The sequence below is a fragment of the Schistocerca piceifrons genome, chromosome 4 (genome assembly GCF_021461385.2).
Source record: "Schistocerca piceifrons isolate TAMUIC-IGC-003096 chromosome 4, iqSchPice1.1, whole genome shotgun sequence".
Classification (NCBI taxonomy): Eukaryota; Metazoa; Arthropoda; class Insecta; order Orthoptera; family Acrididae; genus Schistocerca; species Schistocerca piceifrons.
In genome coordinates, this window is record NC_060141.1 from 401,036,272 (window position 1) to 401,060,311 (window position 24,040).

At 40.7% G+C, this 24,040-nt stretch overlaps 1 protein-coding gene across 5 annotated transcripts in view; it reads right to left on the minus strand.

Annotated features, from left to right (window-relative positions):
- LOC124794648 (TGF-beta receptor type-1) overlaps positions 1–23,768 on the minus strand; it is a 189,102-nt gene extending 165,334 nt beyond the window's left edge. For 3 of the 5 annotated variants that reach the window (XM_047258167.1, XM_047258165.1, XM_047258170.1), the window contains exon 1: positions 23,246–23,768. In XM_047258167.1, the coding sequence (XP_047114123.1) occupies positions 23,246–23,318 (73 nt within the window). In that variant the 5' untranslated portion in view covers positions 23,319–23,768. The remainder of the gene's footprint in view (positions 1–23,245) is intronic. The other 2 variants (XM_047258169.1, XM_047258168.1) reach the window with 1 other exon arrangement.
- Positions 23,769–24,040: the final 272 nt, after the last annotated feature.

The window sequence follows — 24,040 nt, forward strand, 5'->3', positions numbered from 1 at the left end:
TCAGCCAGCCTGGGGATGATGCGATTCTGTAACATATCGGCGTACCTCTCACCTGTCACGGTAGCACTTACAAAACCAGAATCATGCATTTCCTTGAAGAAAAAAGGCCCGATAATGGTAGATGTGGTAAATCCAATCCATACCGTGACTTTCTCGGTGTGCAATGGAGTTTCCACGACAGTTCTAGGATTTTCGGTAGCCCAAATTCTGCAGTTGTGGGCGTTGACAGACCCTCGGAGCGTGAAATGAGCTTCATCGGTCCACAACACGTTACTCAACCAATTGTCATCTTCCGCCATCTTTTGAAACTCCCACACCGCAAATGCCCTCCGCTTCACTAAATCGCCAGGTAACAGTTCATGATGCCGATGGATTTTGTACGGATAGCATCGGAGGTTGCGCCTAAGTGCCAACCGAACAGTAGTGTATGGAATGCTAGTGCAACATGCGACTGCACGAGCGCTGACTTCCCCGTTCATAGACGAACCCACTACAGTCTCCATTTCTTCCTGAACTGTCTCAGCAGCATTACGCCTTGTGCTCGGTCAGCCACTACGGGGCCTATCGTCTAAACAACCCGTGGCTTCGAACTTCGAAATTATTCTCGCCACAGCTGCATTTGTCAACAGACCTTTACCCGTTCGAATCCCCTTCCTATGCCGATAGGATCATAACGCTGAACTAGCACATTCCCCATTCTGATGATACAGCTTCACTAAAGCACCTTTTCAGGTAACATCAACATGCTGCGACCGCAGGCGCATCTGATACTCTCTCTCATTACAGCTCCTTTTATACACGATTGTCATGCGCAGTCACTGACGTTTTGCTGTCCAGCGCCATCTGTCGGACATTTTGTGAACTTAGTTTTTTTTTTGTTCTAATAAAACCCCATGTCATTCCAAGCATGTATGTCAATATTTACCTCTCTATCTACATTATTCCGTGGTTTATTAAGTTTTCAAATTAATACTGACTTTTTGATCACCCGGTATATTAAATCTTGTAGCTACAAATAGGCTGAACCTCATCAACAATGTCAGTATAGAAACAGGGATTAGCGATCATGTCATTATAGCAATTATGATTATGAAAGTCAATAAATCAGCCAAGAAGGCTAGAAGAGTGTTTCTGCTAGATAGAACAGATAAGCAGTTGTTGGCATCTCACTTAGACGGTTAACTGACATAATTTAGTTCCAGTAAGATGGTTGTAGAGGAATTATGAGCAAAGTTTAAGCAGATTGTAAATTGTGCCCTATCATGGTTTAATAATGAAATCTGGAAGATACCGAGGATGCAGAGGCTGTTGCACTCTCAGTTCAAAAGAGAATGCACAAATGACGACAAGCAAAGGTTAGTAGAGATTCACGTGTCTGTGAAAATGTCTATGCGTGAAGCATACAACTACCACTGTCACACCTTTCCAAAAAACCTGCCAGGGAACCCAAGAAAATTCTGGTCCTGGGTAAAATCACTACACGGGTCTAAGGCTTCCATTCAGTCCCTTGTTGACCACTCCAGTGTGGCAATTGAAAAGAGCAAAATGAAAGCTGAAGTTTCAAATTTCATGTTCAAGAAATCGTTCACAAAGAATAATCATACGAAAATGCCTCAAGATTGACTCCCATATGGACAACATAGTAATAGGCATCCCTGATTCCCTTTATTCACACGAAGTAATGGCCACTATCGACAGGGGATCTCAGGTTGATTCCGTATTTCTGGATTTCCGGAAAGCTTTTGACTCCATTCCTCACAAGCGACTTCTAATCAAGCTGTGGGCCTATGGGGTATCGTCTCAGTTGTGCGACTGGATTCGTGATTTCCTGTCAGGAAGGTCGCAGTTCATAGTAATAGATGGCAAATCATCGAGTAAAACAGAAGTGATATCAGGTGTTCCCCAGGGAAGCATCCTGGGACCTCTGCTGTTCCTGATCTATATAAATGACGTGGGTGACAATCTGAGCAGTTCTCTTAGGTTGTTCGCAGATGATGCTGTAATTTACCGTCTAGTAAGGTCAACCAAAGACCAGTATCAGTTGCAAAGCGATTTAGAAAAGATAGCTGTATGGTGTGGCAGGTGGCAGTTGACGCTAAATAACGAAAAGTGTGAGGTGATCCACATGAGTTCCAAAAGAAATCTGTTGGAATTCGATTACTCGATAAATAGTACAATTCTCAAGGCTGTCAATTCAACTAAGTACCTGGGTGTTAAAATTACAAACAACTTCAGTTGGAAAGACCACATAGATAATATTGTGGGGAAGGCGAGCCAAAGGTTGCGTTTCATTGGCAGGACACTTAGAAGATGCAACAACTCCACTAAAGAGACAGCTTACACTACACTCGTTTGTCCTCTGTTAGAATATTGCTGCGCGGTGTGGGATTGACGGAGGACATCGAAAGGGTGCAAAAAAGGGCAGCTCGTTTTGTATTATCATGTAATAGGGGAGAGAGTGTGGCAGATATGATACGCGAGTTGGGATGGAACTCATTAAAGCAAAGACGTTTTTTGTCGCGGCGAGATCTATTTACGAAATTTCAGTCACCAACTTTCTCTTCCGAATGCGAAAATATTTTGTTGAGCCCAACCTACATAGGTAGGAATGATCATCAAAATAAAATAAGAGAAATCAGAGCTCGAACAGAAAGGTTTAGGTGTTCGTTTTTCCCGTGCGCTGTTCGGGAGTGGAATGGTAGAGAGATAGTATGATTGTGGTTCGATGAACCCTCTGCCAAGCACTTAAATGTGAATTGCAGAGTAATGATGTAGATGTAGATGAACAGAAACAACTGAAAGATTTGAAGCAAATAAATCATCAGGTCCGGATGGAATCCCAATTCAGTTTTACACAAGTGTACTCTACAGCATTGGCCCCTTACCTAACCTGCCCAGCACAAAGTTCCAAGTGGCTAGAAAAAAGTGCAGGTGTCTCCAATACCTAACAAGAGTACAAGAACGGACCCGCAAAATTACAGACAAATATCCCTAACTTCAATTAGCTGCAGAATCCATTAACATATTCTCAGTACAAGTATTATAAACTTTCTTGAGACTGAGAAGCTTACGTCCACGAATCATCAGCTTTTTAAAAGCACTGTTCGTGCAAAATTCAGCTTGCCCTTTTCTCACATGAAATACTGTGAATTATGAATGAAGAGCAACAAGCAGATTCCATATTTCTCAATTTCTGGAAAGCATTTGATACAGTGCCCCATTGCAGGCTGTTAACAAAGATACGAGCATGTGGAATAAGTGCACAGATATGTGAGTGGCTCAAAGACATCTTAAGTTTTAGAACCCAGTATGTTGCCCTCATCAGCAAGCGTTCATCAGAGACAAGGGTATTGTCAGGAGTCCCCAGGGAAGTGTGATAGGACCACTGTTACTCTCTATATACAAAAATGATTTGGCGGATAGGGTGGGCAGAAACCTGTGGTTGTTTGCTGATGATTCCATGGTGTATACTATGGTAAGACATCGAAGTTCAGTGACTGTAGGAAGATACAAGACAATCAAACAATGGAAAATCCAGGATGGACTGTAACAATATTATGAAAAGGAAAGTTGCTACTCACCATATAGCGGAGACCCTGAGTCGCAGATAGACACAACAAAAAGACTGTCACAAATAAAGCTTTCGGCTAGTAAGGCCTTCAGCAATAATAGATGACAGTCTCTCACACACACACACACACACACACACACACACACACACACACAGTGACTCAGCATCTCCACTATATGGAGAGTAGCAACTTTCCTTTTCATAATAAAGATACAAGACAACTTCGACAACATTTCTAGTTGGTGTGATGAATGGCAGCTAGCTCTAAATGGAAAATGTAAGTTAATGCAGACGAATTGGAAGAACAAACCTGTAACGTTCAGATACAGTATCACTAGTGTCCTGCTTGACACCGTCAAGTCGTTTAAATATCTGTGCATAATGTTGCAAAGCGATATGAAATAAAATGATAATATGAGAACTGTGGCAGCGAAGGTGCATGGTCAACTTCAGATTTTTGGGAGAATTTTAGGAAAGCATGATTCACCTGTAAAGAAGACTGCATATAGGATGTTGGTGCGACCTATTCTTGAGTACTGCTAGAGTGTTTAGGATCCATAATAAGTCGGACTGAAAGAGGACATTGAAGCAATTCAGAGGAGGGCTGCTAAATTTGCTAGCACTAGATTTAAACAATATGTAAGTGTTACAGAGATGCTTTGGGAATTGAAATGAGAATCCCTGGAGCAAAGGCAATGTCTTCTTCGAGAAACACTATAGAGAAAATTTAGAGAACCAGCATTTGAAGCTAACTGCCAAAAGATTCTACTGCTGCAAACATACACAGCGTGTAAAGACTACGAAGATAAAATACAAGAAATTGGAGCTTATATGGATGCATATACACAGTCATTTTTTCCTCACTTTATTTGCGAGTGGAACAGGAAAGGAAATGACTAGTAGTGGTACAGGGTACCCACCACCATGCACCATTCGGTGACTAGCGGGGTATCTACAAAGATGTAGATGTATATGCTTCAGGTAAAGTCTTAATACCATGAGGAAATTGTCTGTTAGAGCAATTTGTGCCCACTGTCTTTATACCTCCACAGTCACCCAAATGATCTCCAGTCACCCATACTGTCAGTGTAAATGGCCCTCTTGCACACGTTATATGTGCAAGTATCTTCTTCAGTTGAAATCTATTGAGCTGTACCCACACCACCCTAGGATTGAGAAAGATCGGGACTTTAACAGCAGGGTTGATCAATATGTTCATGGTTCCAAGTTTCTGTGTCTTGCCACTCACATTTCCATTCAGTATACTGGTTGAATCCCGTGAAGAGCATTTGGATTCATTCTTCATATGCTGGGCTTCTGGATTTGAGGTGTTTCCTATGCAGTGATGATAAATATTCGTGAAGAGGGAGATCTTAATTTTTAGAAATTTGCTGACAAAGGTTGTACAAAGCCGCTTTTTGACGAAGGTGAGCTGGACAGATGTTCAACAGTATTGGTAGATAGGTGTGGTGTTATCTATACAAATGTATGTTATAGGTTTGCTACAGTCAACTAACAAAGCAAAAGCAGATTGCCAAACGAACATTGCTACAAACTCTGAAACATCCTTTAACATGACAGAAAAATGTTCACCCATATAACAATTTCAAGCGTAAGCTGTTAAAAAAAAAAAAAAAAATCACCATCAGTGGGTTTCGAACTTGTGACCTTTAGTACAATAATCTGACACTCTACCAATTCACCTACTAGAGATGATCTCATTCAGAGCTCACAGACACGGTTTGCCTGTACTCCGTAGTTATGATGCTACTTTTAATTATTGTTTACTCATCTTCTACTGGATGACAGCACACAGCACAAACTAAATTGGTGTTTTGGTTGGTATTCTATTGACACACAATGTTTGGCACTGTTCTGAGTGTCTGACATTTGGAGGTTTGGGTGTCAGAGCTGTATTCAAGTGAACATAAACTTTCTTCACATGAATACTGCAGAGCCAAACTGCTGTGCAATATTCTGCTGCAGAGTGTACCAACACAAGTGATGCTGCAAGGAGAACTGACGCATTTGCTTCCCATGTACTACTTGCCAGTTCCCTCATAAGGTTCACTTTTATTTGTAGCTTCTTAGCAGTGTTGGGAAGGTGTTTATGGCAAGTCAGCATTTTGTCTAATGTGACACTAAGGTTTTTGGCTTATTGTATTTGACTGTGACAAGAGGACCAAACTATTGGCTGTTCTTTGCTGATGCTACATAAATAGAGATGAAAAAAACATACTTCTGTTTTTAGAAACATAAGGTCTACATCCCCATGACTCAAAATATTCATAAAGTTTTGTGACACTGTTTGTTAGGTGGTCCCCATTAAGAAAAGACCTTCACGCTGATATGAAACTGAAAGGTCATCTGCATCCTGGAATTTACGGGAGTAGAACAGATCATGATGGGAATATACACACTGCAATGCATGCATGTTTGTGGTTTGGGATGGTCAACATTGGGGTTAACAGCACTCTCCCAAAGATCAATTGAAACACATTTGGTTAAAATGCAGAAATTGTGATAAAAGAATTAAAAGCCAAACTGAGATAAAATTACAACCACTCTTTCCCTATCTCACCCACAATCACCCGCTCAATCACATTAGCTCACAATATGGAAAACTGTGCCACAAATGAGGAGATGTGCAAAAACAGTCCATTAAAACACAATGAAGACTAGAGGAAAACTAAGAGAGATTCACAGCAATATGTGACTGGCTGATCCCATACCAAAAACACGGATGAGCCAGCCATCTTGGTAAATGATAACACATTAAAAGTGAAACCCTAAAATTTCAGGGAACAAGTCAGACAGCTCACAAAATTTTAAAGGTCCTACCACATTTGTTTGATTGTCATCTCAAATAGACAGCAAATCTGTTGGCAAATGAGCTGCTGCCCTTTGGTTTGTAAATAAAACACAGCATAGTAAAATGTGGTGTACTGTGATCTGTGGCCACAAGCACTGCTCACTGGAGGGTCCTCTCTCCAGGGCAAGAAACTATGCATCATACGCCTGTGATCTATGCAAAGACAAGTAAGGAGGACCTCATTCCGCTGCCTGACTGGAAGAAGGTATGTCACAATCGCATAGTGGACTTCACTAGATGCAGCTTATTATATGTCATTTACAGTCATTCATATTCTGATTGACACATGTCTCTGCACCTCAACAGCGAGGTGAGAATATATAGGGTACTGCACAGTGAACTAACTGAGGATCACAACATACCTCCTTGACTGCTCTATGCACCCTTTTGTTCCCCACAATATCCATGTGTCCTGACACCAAACAGAGAGACATCTCCTTCCCTGCCTTTATAGTCACAGGAAGGCATCCTGGATATTCTGAAATACTTTATCTTCTGGTTACAAGTGTTTTACAGAGTGAAGGGCACTTAGGGAATTGGAACAGACAAGGCATTTAGCACTCAAAACATGTCCCATCTGCTCAGGTGGCTGCAAGATCGCATATAATTGCACACAAAAGTCTTGAGGCAGTCGGATCTTGAGGATACAATCAGGGAAAACAACAGAGCAACCAACAGGGTCCCCCTGCTTAGATCCATCTGTAAACACAACTTCACAGTTGTGGTGCTCGGTTAAAATGTCAAAAAACAATGTATTAAAAAAATATACAGGATTGCAATACCTCCTGTATTGCACTAATTCTGAAATCACTCTGTGCTCCTACAATAACTGGGTGGCAGATGGTTAAAACCCTGGAGTTGGTGTTATACTTGCTCCAAACCAAGTGACTACAGCACATGCTGCACGTGGATCCGAAACAGCCTTGTTGCTCATGGACGATTGGAGAAAAGGCGTTCCAGAGACGGATAAGCAACAGCACGGTCTAAAGCTGAATTAGAAGCAAGGAGGAATCCGCATATCTAACACATCACGAGGAGCTGCTATCAAATGGCGAGTGGCAGTTCCCCAGCCTCAGCAAAGATTGGGTATAGAGATGGTCCTGGTCCTGTACGCACCTGTGGCCAGCCTCATCTGCTCAAGGTGGAGTGGGTTAATAATCTTCAGAGAAGAGGACCTCGCTGATCCATATCCTGTGCACCAATAGTTTCGCTTGGATCACACAAAAGCCCTATAAAACTGAAGCACACACACTCTGCTCCCCAAGACCTGTGGCTAAGATACTTTTAAGTATTCAGTGGATTCTGGGTTTTGGCTTTCAGGTCTCTCTCAGGTGTGGTAACCACGACAATTTGGAGTAAAAAATGAGGCCCAGAATCCTCAGTGAGCCTTTAAAAAGTAGAATGGCATCACTCATATGCAAGTCAGGTAAATTAAAAATACAACTAGAAATCCTGAAATAGTCACACATACATAAATCTGCAGAAATTGAAAACCCATCTCTGCAGCCCACTTCTCTAACCTCTGCACTGTAACTTGCAACTGATGAGTCACTGCTGCAACACTGCAGGAGGAACAGGAAACAGCAAAATCATCCACAAATAAAGAGCACTGTATTGGACCCCTTACCATAAACTTGATTCTGTTTATGGCTATGGAAAACAGAGTAACACTTAAAACACTGCCCTGGGGATACTATTCTTCTGCTCAAAACATTCCAACATCATGTCACTAACTCAAGACCTAAAAAACTGCTCAGACAGGAAAGACCATATGTAGATGGGGAGGTGGCCACAAAAATCCCATTGATGCACCTTACCGATGTCAAAGACTCTACCAAAGACAGTGATGTTTATGTAGGTAAGGCTGCTGAATAGTCACCTGTAGCAAGGCCAGGTTGTTGACATTGGACTGACATCTCTGGAATCAACATTGAGAGTAGTTAAAGAGTTGCCTGATCTATAACAACCACATCAAACAACAGTTAACGATATGCTCCAGGGTCTTTCCAATACAGCTCATTTAGGTGACACTCCAGTAACTACTGGTCCATTTGTGGTCCTTTCCTGATTTGAGGATAGGTATCAAAATTGCTCTCTGCACGAGGTGGGAAAGTGAGCTTTCTGCTACATCAAATTAAAACATTCAAGGAGTTTTTCCTTTGACACTGTTGGAAAATATCAAAGCTTGCTGTATCGGATTTGGTCACAACCAGCTGCACTATCAAAAGTCTCAGGCAGTGCTGAATCCAGCTCCCGCATGGTGAAAGAGCAGTTGTAAGACTCAGAATTGTAGGATCTGAAGTCCAACTCACCCCTCTCTACAGTGGCACAGTAATGGTGGAACACTGTATCCTGGATGGCATCGGCAGTAGCCATTGCAAAATGCTCTGTCATCTGAGCGATGTCTCCAGGTATTGTTTGGAGGCACCTCTGTTTCTGCACTGCTGCTATTGGGAAACAACTGTGTTTACCAGAAATTCTCCCAATGCCTTCTCATAATTTTGTAGAACAAGTGGAATGGTTGATGGAGTCCAGGAACACTTGCCATGACCTTTTCTTACTCTGCTTACGTACATGTTGAGCCTTGGCTTTTATGAATTGAAAGGCTGTGAGGTTATATGCTGTTAGGCAGTATTTAAATTGTCAAAGAGCCACGAACCTGTCCCGGATCTCAGAGCAGCACTCATCAGTCCACCAAGATACAGCATGCCTCCTAAGATGACCTGAGGACATTGGGATGTTTAAGTCAGTGGCATAATGGATTAATTGTGTGATGTGGTCCTTCCATTCCTGCATGTTTAAACACAGCCATCTCATTGAACAGCATCCAGTCAGCCCTGCTGACCATCATTTCCATAGCTTCTGTTCAAGTAATGCTCCATCCAGTAGCTGTATCCATAGTATGAAATCGTCAGTGGAATGAGGGTCATCAGTTGCTTCCCACTGAGCAGAGTCTGCAAAGACTGAAGAGAAAAAAAGAGATGTCCATGGCTGAGGACGACCCAGTAGTAGCTAATAAATGAGTGGGACCTCTTGTGTTTAGGATGCACAGCTCCTGACAGGTCATGAGGTTCTCCAAGACTCTACCCCTAGGGCAAGTATAGTTCAAGCCACATAATACATTATGGGCATTGAAATCACCTGGTAGGGCAAATGGGTAGGGGAGTTGGTTTATAAGGTCTGCGAGAGCCCCAGTGTCTATCACATCCTGTAGAGGTAAGTACAGTGAGCAGATAGTAATCTTCTGACACACATGAACTGCAATAGCTACAGCTTGTGGATCAGTAACCAAGGAGACAGCAGAGGAAATGTGACAAACACAGCAACCCCTCCCTTGGCCCGTTTCCCAGTCAGGTCATACTTGCAACAAAGAGTAGGCCTATATCCCCATAGTACAGGGGCATCAGACACTTTAAAAAGTGTTTCCTGCAAACATAGGCACAGGGGGTGTCTCTGTGCTATGAGTTTCAGTTCCTCCACATGTGTCCTGGATGCATTAATGTTCCACTGCAGTATGGGAGCCATTTATCACTGGGTATGCAGTTTCAGCCTGTCTTTCTGCCCGGGAGGGAAGCCTTCACTGGGCGGAGGCTTGGTCTTGGTGAAAGATGAGTGCCTTAGGCTGACACCAAAGTACATTGATTCCAAAGACAAATTGTGAGAGATGTCAGACAGAGCAACATCGATGTCGTCAGACAGCTTACTTCCCGTCTACATCAGCAGCTGATTCTTTGCCTTTGCCGTTGATTTTTTGCCCTGGATATGCTTCAGAGCCATAACCACAGCTGTAGTAGTGACAGTGCTGCACAGTGGGTCAGACTGTACTTTTAGAAGGGCAGAGCACTCCGCATCAGCGGCAACCACAGCCTTTTCTGATGTTCTAAGGGGAGGTATGGACTTTGACATAACTGCAATGGCACAAGTGTAATGACAAATGCTGGACTAGTACTGACACTTTGTTGTTTGTGTACCAGCATCAGTTTTCTGGACTAGCTATTTGAGAAGGAAAGCAAAACAGGCAGTGAGCATGGGTGGCTGCATGGCCTTGTAGATCTTTTTGGCTTCACCATACAGAATGCGCTTAGTCATATTTATCTCCTGGAGTTTCCTTTCTTCAAGGAAGGCATTGCAATCCCTACTCCAGAAAGGATGAGCCCCAGAGCAACTGACATGCTTCAGAAGAGGTGAACAACAAACTCCTTCGTGAGTGGCCTTACTGGATTTGCCACAGGTGGCTAGCCGCATAGAACCAAGAGTAGTGTGCCCAAAGTGCCAGCATTTGAAATGGGTTGAGGAAATATGGCTGCACCATTAGGCAAAGGTAACCTACATTGACATGTGCTGGAATTTTCATGCTGTTAAATGAAATTATAAACAAGTCTGAATTGATAAGATCACCATCCACCCTTTCCATGATGTTCTGCACATAAAAAATGCTTGCTTTGGCCCACTCAGCTTTCAGTTCCTCTTTGAGAATATCAAGTAGATCTCTGCATGATACGACACCTTTGCTGTCGTTCAAAGTGTTGTGCAGTTTAGTTTTGATTGCATACTGGTCAAGGCACCCAGCTTTCTGGAGGTTGTTTACTTGTTGGAAACTAAACATTTCTGCCAACAGGGTCCCATTTCAGAAGCACTTGACAAAGTTTAAAGTGCTGCAGACTCCCTCTAAACCACTTTGGATACAGAACAGTGAAACCTTCTCAAAACTGCCCTTTTTCATTTTATTATTAAAAACACCTTTTGGTCAAAAGAATGCAGTCTGTTACTATAAATGACAGCATACTGAATAATCCCTGAATCACAAGGACTTGCCACAACTGCCCTTTTGTTAGACTGGGCGTTGGTACCTAACAGCGGCCCACCGTTTCGGTGGGAGGAAGAAGAGGAAATTTCGATGGTTCCAAGTCAGTCCCACAACCAGCTAGGGAAATAAAAGTCCACCTAGACAGAGCCCCGCATGCCTACACCTGGTCACTAGTGTAAAGTTTTGATGATTTTATCAACTCAAAAATGTATTGTACACAGTACACACACACAAATAGTCACCAAAACTGTTGGCACATTTATCCCATTGCGACACTAGCCAGTCGATTTCATCTTCGAAGAAGCTTGTAGGATGCAGTCACACACTTTGTTGACCGACGCGAATTGATGTCCGCGAATAGCTTGCTTTAGAGGTCCAAACACATGAAAGTCACACAGTGGAAGGTCGGGACTGAACAGTGGACGTTCCAGCATTTCCCAGCGAAACTGCTGCAATGTCGTCTTCACCACATAGATCGTGTGTGGGCGGGCATTATCATGCAGGAGGATAATGCCATTGGACAACATGCCTCGGCATTTTGACTTTATGGCTCGTCTAAAGTTCTGTAAAGTGGCTTGATAACACTGGGCACTGATGGTGGTTCCCTGTTCCAGGAACTCGACAAGCAGTGGGCCCTTGTGGTCAAAAGAGATGGACATCATATCCTTACCAGAACTGGTGTACACGATCTTTGATTTCTTTGGAAGTGGTGCAGTCACAAGTTTCCACTGCTTGCTCTGACACTTGCTATCCGGTTCAAAATGGTGACACTATGTTTTGTCACCTGTGACAATAAGTGACAAAAAGCCATATTCCTCCTCATAATAATGCTGTAGATGACTCAAAGACAGAGCCATTTGAGTATTGCACTGTTCGGCGGTCAGTTGGTGGGGAACCCCTGCACACAGGTTTTATGCGAATTGAAGTGTTGATGCATTATGATGTGGGTGGTGCCCATGTTAATACCCAGTAACCAACAGATCTCGTCCAAGGTAATTATGTGGTTGTCCATGGCTAAAGTATTCACTTCCACAACCATTTCCGGAGTGATGACACGATGAGCCTGTCCGGGACGAGCATTATCTTCAAGTGACTTGCGCCCCTCAAGGAATCATTTGTGTCATTCCACAACACTTGAATGACGCAAACTGTACTCGCCATACACAGCCCTCATCTGTTGCTACATTTTGTGGCCTCCAACTCAACTCTGCTGCCAAAAATCAAATCACTCCTCATTGTTCCTGCTTACTCGCCTGCATGCTGAGTAGTGGACAATAACTTGTGTGACCACCTTCTCTTTGCCTTTGGCGTGAAACCACACTGGTGCTAGCGTCAGCCTCCCTACTAGTAGATGGCACCACCGTACCCACAGTTACGTGGTGCCACCTTACATGTAAGGCATAGGTAGACACACTGACCAGGTTTCATTTGAACAAACCTCAGAAATCACATACAACTGAAATGTGGCAGGATCCCCAGAGCTTGCCCACTAATGATTGTTTCACCTCAACAGCCATGCATCTCAGTGTGCAGCACACCTCGAGACAGATTTTTTTACCACGCTCATGATCCAGGCAGTCCAGTCATGATCTCCATTCCCTGTGACACAAGACATTACACTGCCACATCATAAAGTGGTCAATGAAGCATAACCAGAGCTTACATGTACAGAGGACTGGCAGTGCCTACTACTCCCCAGCTCAGGAACCCTGGGGTTGCCAAGCTGTAGCCAGCTAATGAATGGTGAGCTGCTGAAGACTACCCACTGTTAAGAAACTTTGAAGGAAACAGTGACTACTGCACACTAGGGACAGTAAAAAGTGTGGTGCTACATATACAGATGCCAAATGAAACACACTTGGATGTGAAGTGCGAAATGATGAAGCATTCAATGACTACCAAGCAGAATCTTGTCTACAGATCTCTCACGAAACCCAAGGAGACTGTGGTCATACATAAAGGTTGTCAGTGGCACTGAAGTTAGTGACCAGACACATCTGGATGACACAGGATCTGAAGTTGAGGAAAGCAAAATAAAAGTAGATATGCTGAATTCCATTTTCATATATGAAGATACAGACATACAGCCCCAGTTTACTTCCCATACCACTCCAAAGATGAATGACATATAATATGTCAAACAATGGAAAATCCAGGATGGAATGTAACAATATTAATATCCTGCCCGCTATCCCTCCCACAGTGGTATTCCACCATCCACCGAACCTACATCTGTCCCTACACAATCCCTGCTCCCAACCCCTTATCTCATGGCTCATACCCCTGTAATAGACCTAGATGCAAGACCTGTCTCATACATCCTCCCACTACCACCTTCTCCAGTCCGGTCATGAACATCACCTATCCCATCAAAGGCAGGACTAACTCTGAAACCAGTCATGTGATCTAAAAGCTAAGCTGCAACCACTGTGCTGTATTCTACATGGGCATGACAATCAACAAGCTGTCTATCCACATGAATGGCCACTGACAAACTGTCGCCAAGAAACAAGTGGACCACCCTGTTGGTGAGCACGCTGCCAAACATGACATCCTTCATTTCAATGACTGCTTCACAGCCTGTGCCACATGGATCCTTCCCAACAACACCAGCTTTTCTGAATTGCGCAGGTGGGAACTCTTCCTGCAATGTATTCTACGTACCCATAACCCTCCTGGCTTCAATCTTCACCCATCTGCCCTTCCCCTGTTCCCATTCCAGTATTACACAGCTATCATTCCACTATCACACCCAGTCTTTTTACTTCTCTCCTTTTCCACTACCCCCTTTCCCCACCTCCCCCCTGTCCTCTGACAAACTTCCTGACTGCACACACCTGCCCTACACTCTCTCTACCTCATACCTGCACACCCTCCAGGCAGCACCCCACTGTCCACCACTCCTACCCTACTATCCATCCCCCTCCTCCCCCCCCCCCCCCCCTCCCCAGCCTGTTGCTTACCCCCACCCAGTTGCCACACCCATCATGTGGTATTGGTGCTGCTGCTTGTAGAGTGGCATCAGTTGCCTGAGACTGCAGTCGTGTGTGTGAGATGCATTTACGTGTGTGTGTGTGTGTGTGTGTGTGTGTGTGTGTGTGTGTGTGTGTGTGTTGTCTATTTCTGACGAAGGCCATACTGGCCGAAAGATCTGCGAAAAGTAACAACCTTCCTTTTCATAATATTGACACATATATTTGTGTCAATTATGTAGCGAAAAAGCTGAAATTGGTAAAACTAAATAAGGCACCAGGGCCCAATGGAATCCCTAACAGGTTCTATACAGAATTCACACCTGGCATTTGAACCATAATACCACTTCAGTTCTTTGATTAAGAAAATACAGGTCATGTCCGACCAAAAGAAGGGGAGCAGAAGTGATCAACAAAACTATCTCACAAACATCCATATGCTGTAGAAGCCTAGAACCTATTCTGAACACAAATGTAATGAGATATCTCAAACAAAATGACCTCCTCAATGCCAACCAATATGAATTCCAACAACATCAATCATGCAAAACCCAAAATGATCTTTTTTCACATTACATCCTGAAAGCCATGGATCAATGAATGCAGTATTTCTTGACCACTGAAAAGCATTTTACTAAGTACCACGCCAACAATATTTACCTTTTAAAGAAGGACGGCATGAATTGTCAATGTTTTGTCTGACTCATGGGGAAGCATCAAAGAGATGTTGAAAAATCTGAATTGGCAAGCTCTTAAAAGATAAGACGCAAACCAAAAACATACTTACAACATTTCGAGAACCAGTATTACAGCAAGAACTTAAATCTATACTTCAGCAACAAACAAATGCACGGCAAATTTAAAAAAACACAAAATCTCCAAGATCGTCAACCATAAATGGAAGCTCGAAACTTAGCACAGACTTCAATACAAGATGCTTTTGATAGCTTCCTCAACAAAAACGAATGAAGAAATTCTGGTCATATGGAAAGTAAGACACACTCAATACTTCTCTGTGCGTATAGCAATGGTAATGATGCCAGTGACAGCACCAATGAAGCAGAGTTACTAAATACGGTTTTTCACCATAATAGATGTAATAAATATTCTGGAATTCAAATCAAGAACAGCAGTCAACATGAGTAATTTAAAGTAGACAGTTTTGTTGCAACAAAGCAACTTATGTCACTTAATAAAGTCAACTCTTCCAGAAAAGAGTGCACACCAATTAGGCTCTTTTCAGAGTACGCTGATGTACTAGCAACATTCTTATCAAACAATGAAAAGTCCAGGTTGGAATATCAACAATATTATGAAAACGACAGACTGGTACTCACTGTAAAGATGACACATTGAGTTCCAGACAAGCACAATGAAAAGACTGTCATGCGTACACTTTCAGCCAAAACTTTCTTCAGAAAAGAAAGACTCTCTGACATGAGTGGTGGGAGATAGCACTTTTGTCCAGGTGTGTAAGGTGTGCTTGTTTGCGCAAATGTGTGTGCATTTTTTCTTTTCTGAAGAAGGCGTCAGCCAAAAGCTTATGCATAACTATCTTTTCACTGAGCCTGTCTGCATCTCAATGTGCCATCTTTATGGTGAGTAGCACTCTGTCTTTCTCTCCACTCTTACAGTTATAAACAACCAATTGACCGATTAAGGATCCATACCAAAAGACTTGGAAGTTACATGGATCCCACCAACGCACAAAAAAAAAAACTGAAGTAATCTATTGTATTACAGACCCATGTTGCTGCCATTAATTTGCAGTAGGGTTTCGAAAAATACTCCGTGTTCCAACATTATGAAATACCTCAAAGAAAATTATCTATAGACATATAACTAGCAGGGATTCAAAATATATCATTCTTGTGAAACACAAGTGTTTCTTTGTTCACACAAAGTAAAGAGTGCTATTGAGAGGGAATCTAAAGCTGATTCCATATTTCTAGACTTCCACAAAGCTTTTGACACAGTTTCTCACAAGCAGTTGTACATCAAATTGCATGCCTTTGTAGTGTCTCAGTAGTGGCAGTTCGTAGTAATTGACGAGAAGTAGTCTCATGAAACCAAAGTGATGTCTGACACCTCCCCCCACAAGAAAGTGTTATACGCCTCCTGCCATTCTTAATCTATCTTAATCTATTTTAGGAGAAAGTGTAGGTGGCCCTCACTGATGGTGATGCTGCTGTTTACCACCTAGTAAAGTCTTCAGGAGATCAATCAGTCTGCAAAACAATTTAGAGAAGATATGTGCAGGATGCAAAAAGTAGCAGCTGACACTAACAAATAAGAGTGTACTAAAAACTCCATCATATTTTCCTTAAATCACAAATCACAGAACTTTAAAGATTGCTGACTCAGTTAAATACCTAGGGATTACAACTGTGAACAATTTAAACCAAATGTGGAGAAGGCGAACCAAAGACTTCATTTTACTGGCAGAACATCTAGAACATGAAACAGATCTAAGATCTATTAAAGAGAGAGCCTACACTACACCTATCCATCCTTGTTGCATGAATGAGATCCTTACAAACAGGCTTGACAGAGGGCATCAAAAAATATCACGGAAGGGCAGCTTGTTTTATAGTATAACAAAATAGGGGAGTGAGTCGAGGATATGGTAAGCAACGTGGAGTGGCAATCATTGAAACAAAGGCGTTTTTCATGACAGTGAGAGCTCTTCATAAAATTTCAGGCACCTAACTTCCTCCTCAAATGGTAAAAAATATTTTATTGAGTCACACCTATGTAGGGAGAGATGATGATGATGATAAAAAAAAAGAGAAATCAGAGATAGTACAGAATGATTTAGGTGTTAAATTTTTCCACATGCTATTCAAGAATTGAAGAGTTGAAAAATAATCTGGCAGTAGCTCTATGAACCTTCTGCCAAACACTGGAGTGTGAACTGCAGAGTAGACATGCAGATGCAGATATAGCACCCTAAATATTGTTACCGTAAGAACCACAAAGAGAAAATTTGACTAGTAAATGCATGCACAGAGGTATTTAAGCAGTCATTCTTCCCACCCTCCATATGTAACTGGAATGGGAAGAAACCCTAACATGGGTATCATACTAAGTACCCTCTGCCATTCCCTTCACAGTTGTTTGCTTAATATTAAAGGGAGGAGAGAGACAAATGCTATTTTGATATGATGATTCAGAAATCTGCTGCAGCCAAAGAATAAAAGATAAGTCAATTACCTATGAATAAAATAATGGTTAAATTCTAAAAAAAAAGTAATTATTTTATTCTTGTCAAAACAAATATAATTTAACCACTCACCTCAGTTTAGCACAATCACTGTTTCTTATCTTACTGTTTGTGTGTGAGAAAAGTGATCACAAGAGCTCTCCAGATACTAAGACTACAACTAATATTTATCAAAGTGAAATTTCATATAAACAATATGAGTTTCTCTTTGATTACAGCTTTACTTAATGTTCCTACATAGTGTAAAAATATGGGTAAAATGTAACAGGGTCTCAAAGCTTTTACATAAAAAATTACAGTTGCTGTGAAATGGAAAAGAATCTTTTATGAGTACAAGTTTAAGTTTGCATTGTATGTTCTACATCATACATACTGACGTTAAAACATGTATTTTAAGTATTTTCCTCTAAGGAACAAATAACTCAATAATCAATTAATTATTTGTAGCCAGGAAACCATAACAACATTTAATTATTCCTAATGCTTGAAGCATCAGGTATCTGCATTTCGAAAACGACCTACAAGTTAGATAGAGAGGCTGGTATAAAGTTTGTAACTGGGAATTTAGTGACTTCTTCTCAAAATAAACAACCGAAGTATGCCAGATCTAAAATTACTCTATCCTACAGCACCTCACAACAAACAAAAAGCATACACGTTGTGAGTTTGCTTTATTGGTGCATTAAAATATTGCAAATTAACAAGGGTGGATTGGGGTAGGCATCAGCTATCCAAAAAATATGGACACTTTAGGAGGGAGTAGGGAGAGGGGGGAAGGGTCGCAAAGCAGATAGTAGCTGCACAGGATAGTGCACAAGATTTGAGTAGAACCCATTCCTGTCTGTATGTGTGGATGGATATGTGCGTGTGTGCGAGTGTATACCTGTCCTTTTTTCCCCCTAAGGTAAGTCTTTCCGCTCCCGGGATTGGAATGACTCCTTACCCTCTCCCTTAAAACCCACTTCCTTTCGTCTTCCTCTCTCCTTCCCTCTTTCCTGATGAGGCAACAGTTTGTTGCGAAAGCTTGAATTTTGTGTGTATGTTTGTGTTTGTTTGTGTGTCTATCGACCTGCCAGCGCTTTCATTCGGTAAGTCACCTCATCTTTGTTTTTAAGAATATTTGGGTATACATACTGATGTAAACATTTACCTTCAACGGGAATGGAATTACAACTGCCTTAGATGAAACATAAAATTTTATGCATATGAATGTTTACAATAGATTATTGGTTCTGGATTTCATTTTCTGACTTCAGTTTGCAGGAATCATTATGGTGATGATGCTATTTAAAATAAAGTCACATACATTTACACAGGCTGCTAAGATTTTGTGGTGTGTAAATCCACAAACTGCATATCCAATATCATTTCTCTGGAATAATATGCTAATCTCTAAATAACTGGAAGTGTTGTTTTACCAAACTGTTTTACAGGACCACAAAAAATGTGAAGTTTTGAGATTGATTGTCACACTCCCAATAAAAACACACTGATGCAACATCAAATCTAATCATTTGTTGCTGATTTCAATAACAACTGACAATAAGTACTGCTAGAACAAATCCCCACTGCCATGGCATACATAGTGCTTAACTGTTGTCAACTGAGCTAGTAAAATGGTAGCATTTGTGTGTGATGCATTTTTATGATTTAAAAGTGTCTGGATGTGAATCAATGCCAGGAGAAACAGTATTAGACACTAGTGCACTTTTCAATTTTCATAGACAAAATCCTTCACTTTTCAACAGATCCAGATATGAAGTAAATTTTCTTGCAAGTGAAAGTCAGCCCATACACAGAACAAGAGCTGCTACTCAAGGCAACATGTCGCATACTAAAAGCAATCGAAATGGATACCATTAATATCTGCCAGAATATGTAGTGTAACCAGGACAATGCTCATATTAAGAGCCACCTCTTCAACTTTTTAGAAGAAATTTCTATATCGGGAAGGTTCAAATTCAATAGATCACATATAATGTATACCATTACCTGAAAGCATAGAATTTAAAGTTCTGTCAGAATATGCTGAAAAGGTTTGGTTATGCAGTATATAAAAAGACAGAGAGAAGACAAAGAGGAAGAGATGTCTGTGCTCATTTCAGTTGATAGCACTGCAGCCATGTACATGCAACTACTTCAATGATGCCTGACCAATAGAAGTGGAGAAAGTACAGTCAAAGTAATAGTGTACACTTTCTTCACACCAAGCAACCTTCAAGGTGTGATGTGACTGTAATGTTAGGGTGCAATGTGACATGGTTGCAAGCAAGCACTAGATGTGAAAAATGGAAGTAAGACTACCCATGGTGCAGAAATTGTCTATGATATCCCTCACACCATCTTAAAACATTATGTCAATAGCATGGGAAGGGGGAGGAGGGGTACACATCACAAGAAGGTTATGGCAGTGGTGGTATCATCTTAGCAATCTCCAAAAAATTAAGGAGGACTGGTAAACATAAACAATGGACAAAAATGGATTTGGGCTGCCACCTGAAGTTCAGCTGGATGTCGTAGATCATTACACCAAACAAAACAAACTACAATCATGATTCAAAAATCAATGATCGGGGATAGATAATTTTTTATTTTTTTATCATCATATGGGGAAAGGTATTTACCTTCTATAAAGAAACACCAAAGTACTGAACATTCTGGTTGTGATCAGGTCAACTCATTGGTATTTATAACATTTTAAAAGGCTCACTGCCACTCTGACAGTACTAAATTCATGGGGTAAGGCGGGACAAATACACAAATATGATGACACTTCATTTCTTCATGACCCTTCTCAAATTGGGAGTTGCTGTAGGAGTTGGCATCAAAAGCAAGTAAGACTAATTCTTCTGGACAAGAAAACACTACAGTCTTATTGTGATCATCAACTGATTATAAAATGATGCTAATAATTTGCTTTTGTAATGGTCCCACAGTCTGTGATGTTAGCAAATGAGCAACACTGGATGTAAGTCACACTGTTTTTCACTGATTCAGAGATGTCTTTTGGAGAATACTGACTCACAGAGGGCAGCATTATTCATGTATAATGGATATGCAACCCACATACCAAGCAAATTAGTCTGGCTAACACAGTAATACAATGTTAGTATAATGAAGCTGCCACCTCCCACCGCCTACGTTTTACAACCTCCCCCTCCAGTGCTTCATTGCTATAAACACCTACCTGTAATACTGATCGCCTGACATTGGTAGCAAGTCTGACTTCGCTATGTAACCTTACTGTTTGTCAACAGGCACACATACCCAAAATCAAATTAACACAGTTTATATGGAGGAGTGACTACATCCAGTGACCCACAGTTTTTGAGATAAATGAGCCCATATGAAGACAATTTTTCAACAAGTCAAAACTGTCATTCACAAATTCAACATTTCCATTTTATATGGTAATTACCATAAATAAAGTAACAGACAAACAATAGCAAGAAACAAAAAAGTGGCAATATAATAATGATCAAGTATGTCCAGGCTTCCAGCCAAATACAGTAATCTTCAACTATTTGACCTAACTAATATCACTACCAATTTATAAGGCAAACACACATACTGAATTTCGTTGTGTGTGTGTGTGTGTGTGTGTGTGTGTGTGAAAAAGGAAGAAGAATCGGGATGACAATCAGAATAAGCCAACTAAAGTAAAAAGGTGGGCCCTGTGTTCAACAGCAATTACAATTACACAAAACTAGTAATTATGATTTCTGGATAAAGATATCCAACAACTGGTGGAGCTATCATTGTGTGCTTCAGAAAGAGTCATATTTGCTAATAATCTCATTGTTAGGCACCCCAAACCCACAACAGTCATGCTGCCTCAAATGTTTTAATCTCTTCCAACTGACAAAAAATTAATCTTTTTTATATGGTAGAGCTTCTTGGATTTTATTCATCTTTTCAAGCCTTCTATAAAATTATTTCTCCCAGTGGTACTAGTCAAGGAGGATAAGCACGAGAGCCTCAATGAATATTGATATACAAGGCAGACTAAACTTTCAAATAACTTAGTATGGTAGACTTTCATCATCCTTGTATCATATAGCCTGTGAAATGCCAGTAGGCCTACTTGCATTCTAGTCTCAGCTCAGCTCACAGACTTTTGGTGTTTACTCACTGCAGATTGTCTTTTAGTTTTCAATGAAACACTAGGTTTTATCTAAACCACTGCTTACAAAATCTCTTTACATAGGGGCATTATGTCAACAGGACATGAATCTCTGTGAAAATGTTACAGTTCTTCGGGGTATTTATAGTGATTATTAATGTATTTGTTTTTTAAACAAAGTGGTCAAACGAGGAAAAACAATAGAAATGGAAGAAACATTTCATCAAATAATACCTGAAATTAACCGTCTAAATATCACCAAAGGGAATGAAAACTATGAGTGATAAGTTGAATTTCTGTAAGACATATGAGCAAAATCTGCATTAAGCACATGTAGTAATGTTATTCAGTAAGGCTGAGTTCGGTTCACATAAAAATTGAACAAAATGATGAAACTTCCAACATATTTAATGAAACTGCAGGTACTTAAAAACTGAATTTGTATGGCTAAAAACATATCAAAGGGCAAACTTAATTACTAATTTTTAATGCTTCATGATAGCAACTTCAGCGTAATACAAATCTTGTATCTAGTAAGCAGCCCTGTAACTCTCATCCTACAAAGTTAAAACTGCAGTTTTAGGATGACAGAAGCAATGCACACTACACCACGTTAAAATGTTTTGATGTTATAATAGTTACTGTAAGTCATATTTTCATTGCAGAAATAATCTGAAATCTGTTTTACTTTCATCAATGTATTCTTTTTTCCAGTCTCAATATCAACAAATCCCAGAACAACAAAGCACGGAAAGTGTCAGCCACAAAAACTTGCTTGCAACAAGATCAAAGACCAGAAGTATCTGTGCATGCTGTTATTTCAATATTTTTACTGAATAGTGTAACAGGTGGCACAAAACGATTGGGCCTACCAATGGAAAACAAATCTGGGATAACGAATAGACCTACTATCACAGTGAAATATCTATGTTTAAAAGGTCTATTAGAATTGTGAACTACATGTAAAATGAACAAGTAGAGTTCAGTTATTTTATATTTCGTTATTTTTCTTGTCTCAATCATAAATAGCATAAATGGCCAATGGATAAAGATCAGGTATTTTTTGTCGGCTCCATGTAAAAATGTGGTAATAAATTTCTCCCCATTAGGTAAGTCTGTTCACATTCGAAACCAACTGTTACAAGTACAATATTGCTAATCGTAACGAAAACACGGTTTCGTTTCATTTGCAAAATGACGTCGTTACAAGACAACAAATTATAATTGTTGTGGTACAGTCATAAAAAGGATGAGTAGTTTCTCAAAACCTCTAAAGTGTTCATGGTTCTTTCATGATGACACGGGCAAGTTCAGCAAGCCTTACTACTTTTTCCTAAATGAACATCAATTAGTGTGTTAGAAATGCAGTACGTGCGTAACTGTATTGTTAGAACGTATAAAAAACTGCATGACATCAGCTCAAGAGTACACGATGAGCATCTCACATTTCCTGGCAATAATCAATAATTTATTTGTAAACTGTAGTTTTAATTTCTCACGGTAATATGATGCCATACCAATCCGTTACGTCCAATCATAAAACCAGTTTTATCAGTCAGTAAATGAATGTCACTTCTTTGTGGTGGGGTATTACAGGGGTTAGGGTGATAATTGATCAACGCCGATAAACAGTTTTATTAATTCTCTAAGAAGTGACAGCACTGTTCCAATACTGACCATTGGTAACTGCGACGTGCAGGTAAGCCCAGATAGCTGCGTGTAACATGGTATAAACACAGGAAGACGTCATTGCTTCAGCGTTTGAAAACTTATGTAACAGTAATTGTAATTTACGTGTTACAGTCGAAGGTCATTTTTGAAATACTTTTCATTGTACAGGCTGAAACTACTTTCAGCCATCATTCACACCCACAACAAAACCACTACGACTCACAACCAATCACGCTACCCATTAACAACAACATATTGGGAAAGAACTTAGTATCCCTCCGCGGCTGATACGTGGTATCCTTTTTTAATCTTTGTTAATTAATTATTTTTCCACCTGTTTTGGAAGGCAGATAACTTATTTGTAGGGACAGTTAACCGTCATGTTTAAGCTACATATAGTTCGTCGTGTGATGTATCACTAATTTAGAAGTGTTGGAGGCAGAAGTCCTTACGCTCAAAATGTGAGTCTAAACTTCTCGCGAAATTAATTTTACTTTTAATCGGTACCATTCACAGACAATATATGAACAATAACTACACTCTCAGAAATAACACCGAAAGAGCATCTCAATGGCAAATGTCATTTCCTCTGTCGTTTCGAAGGTTCGTGACCTGTCATCTATGGGTATTTTTATATCTTACAATTTTATCAGACGCGAATTTTAATTCGCACACTCATCATCAGAAGTAACCGTGATTAACACTTGTAACATTAGCAATTGTCTTCCTTCACCCAGTAACTATTTTCCTTAGTTTGAGGAGATTTTCCTCGGATGTATGACGGATGCCCACTGTCAGAGA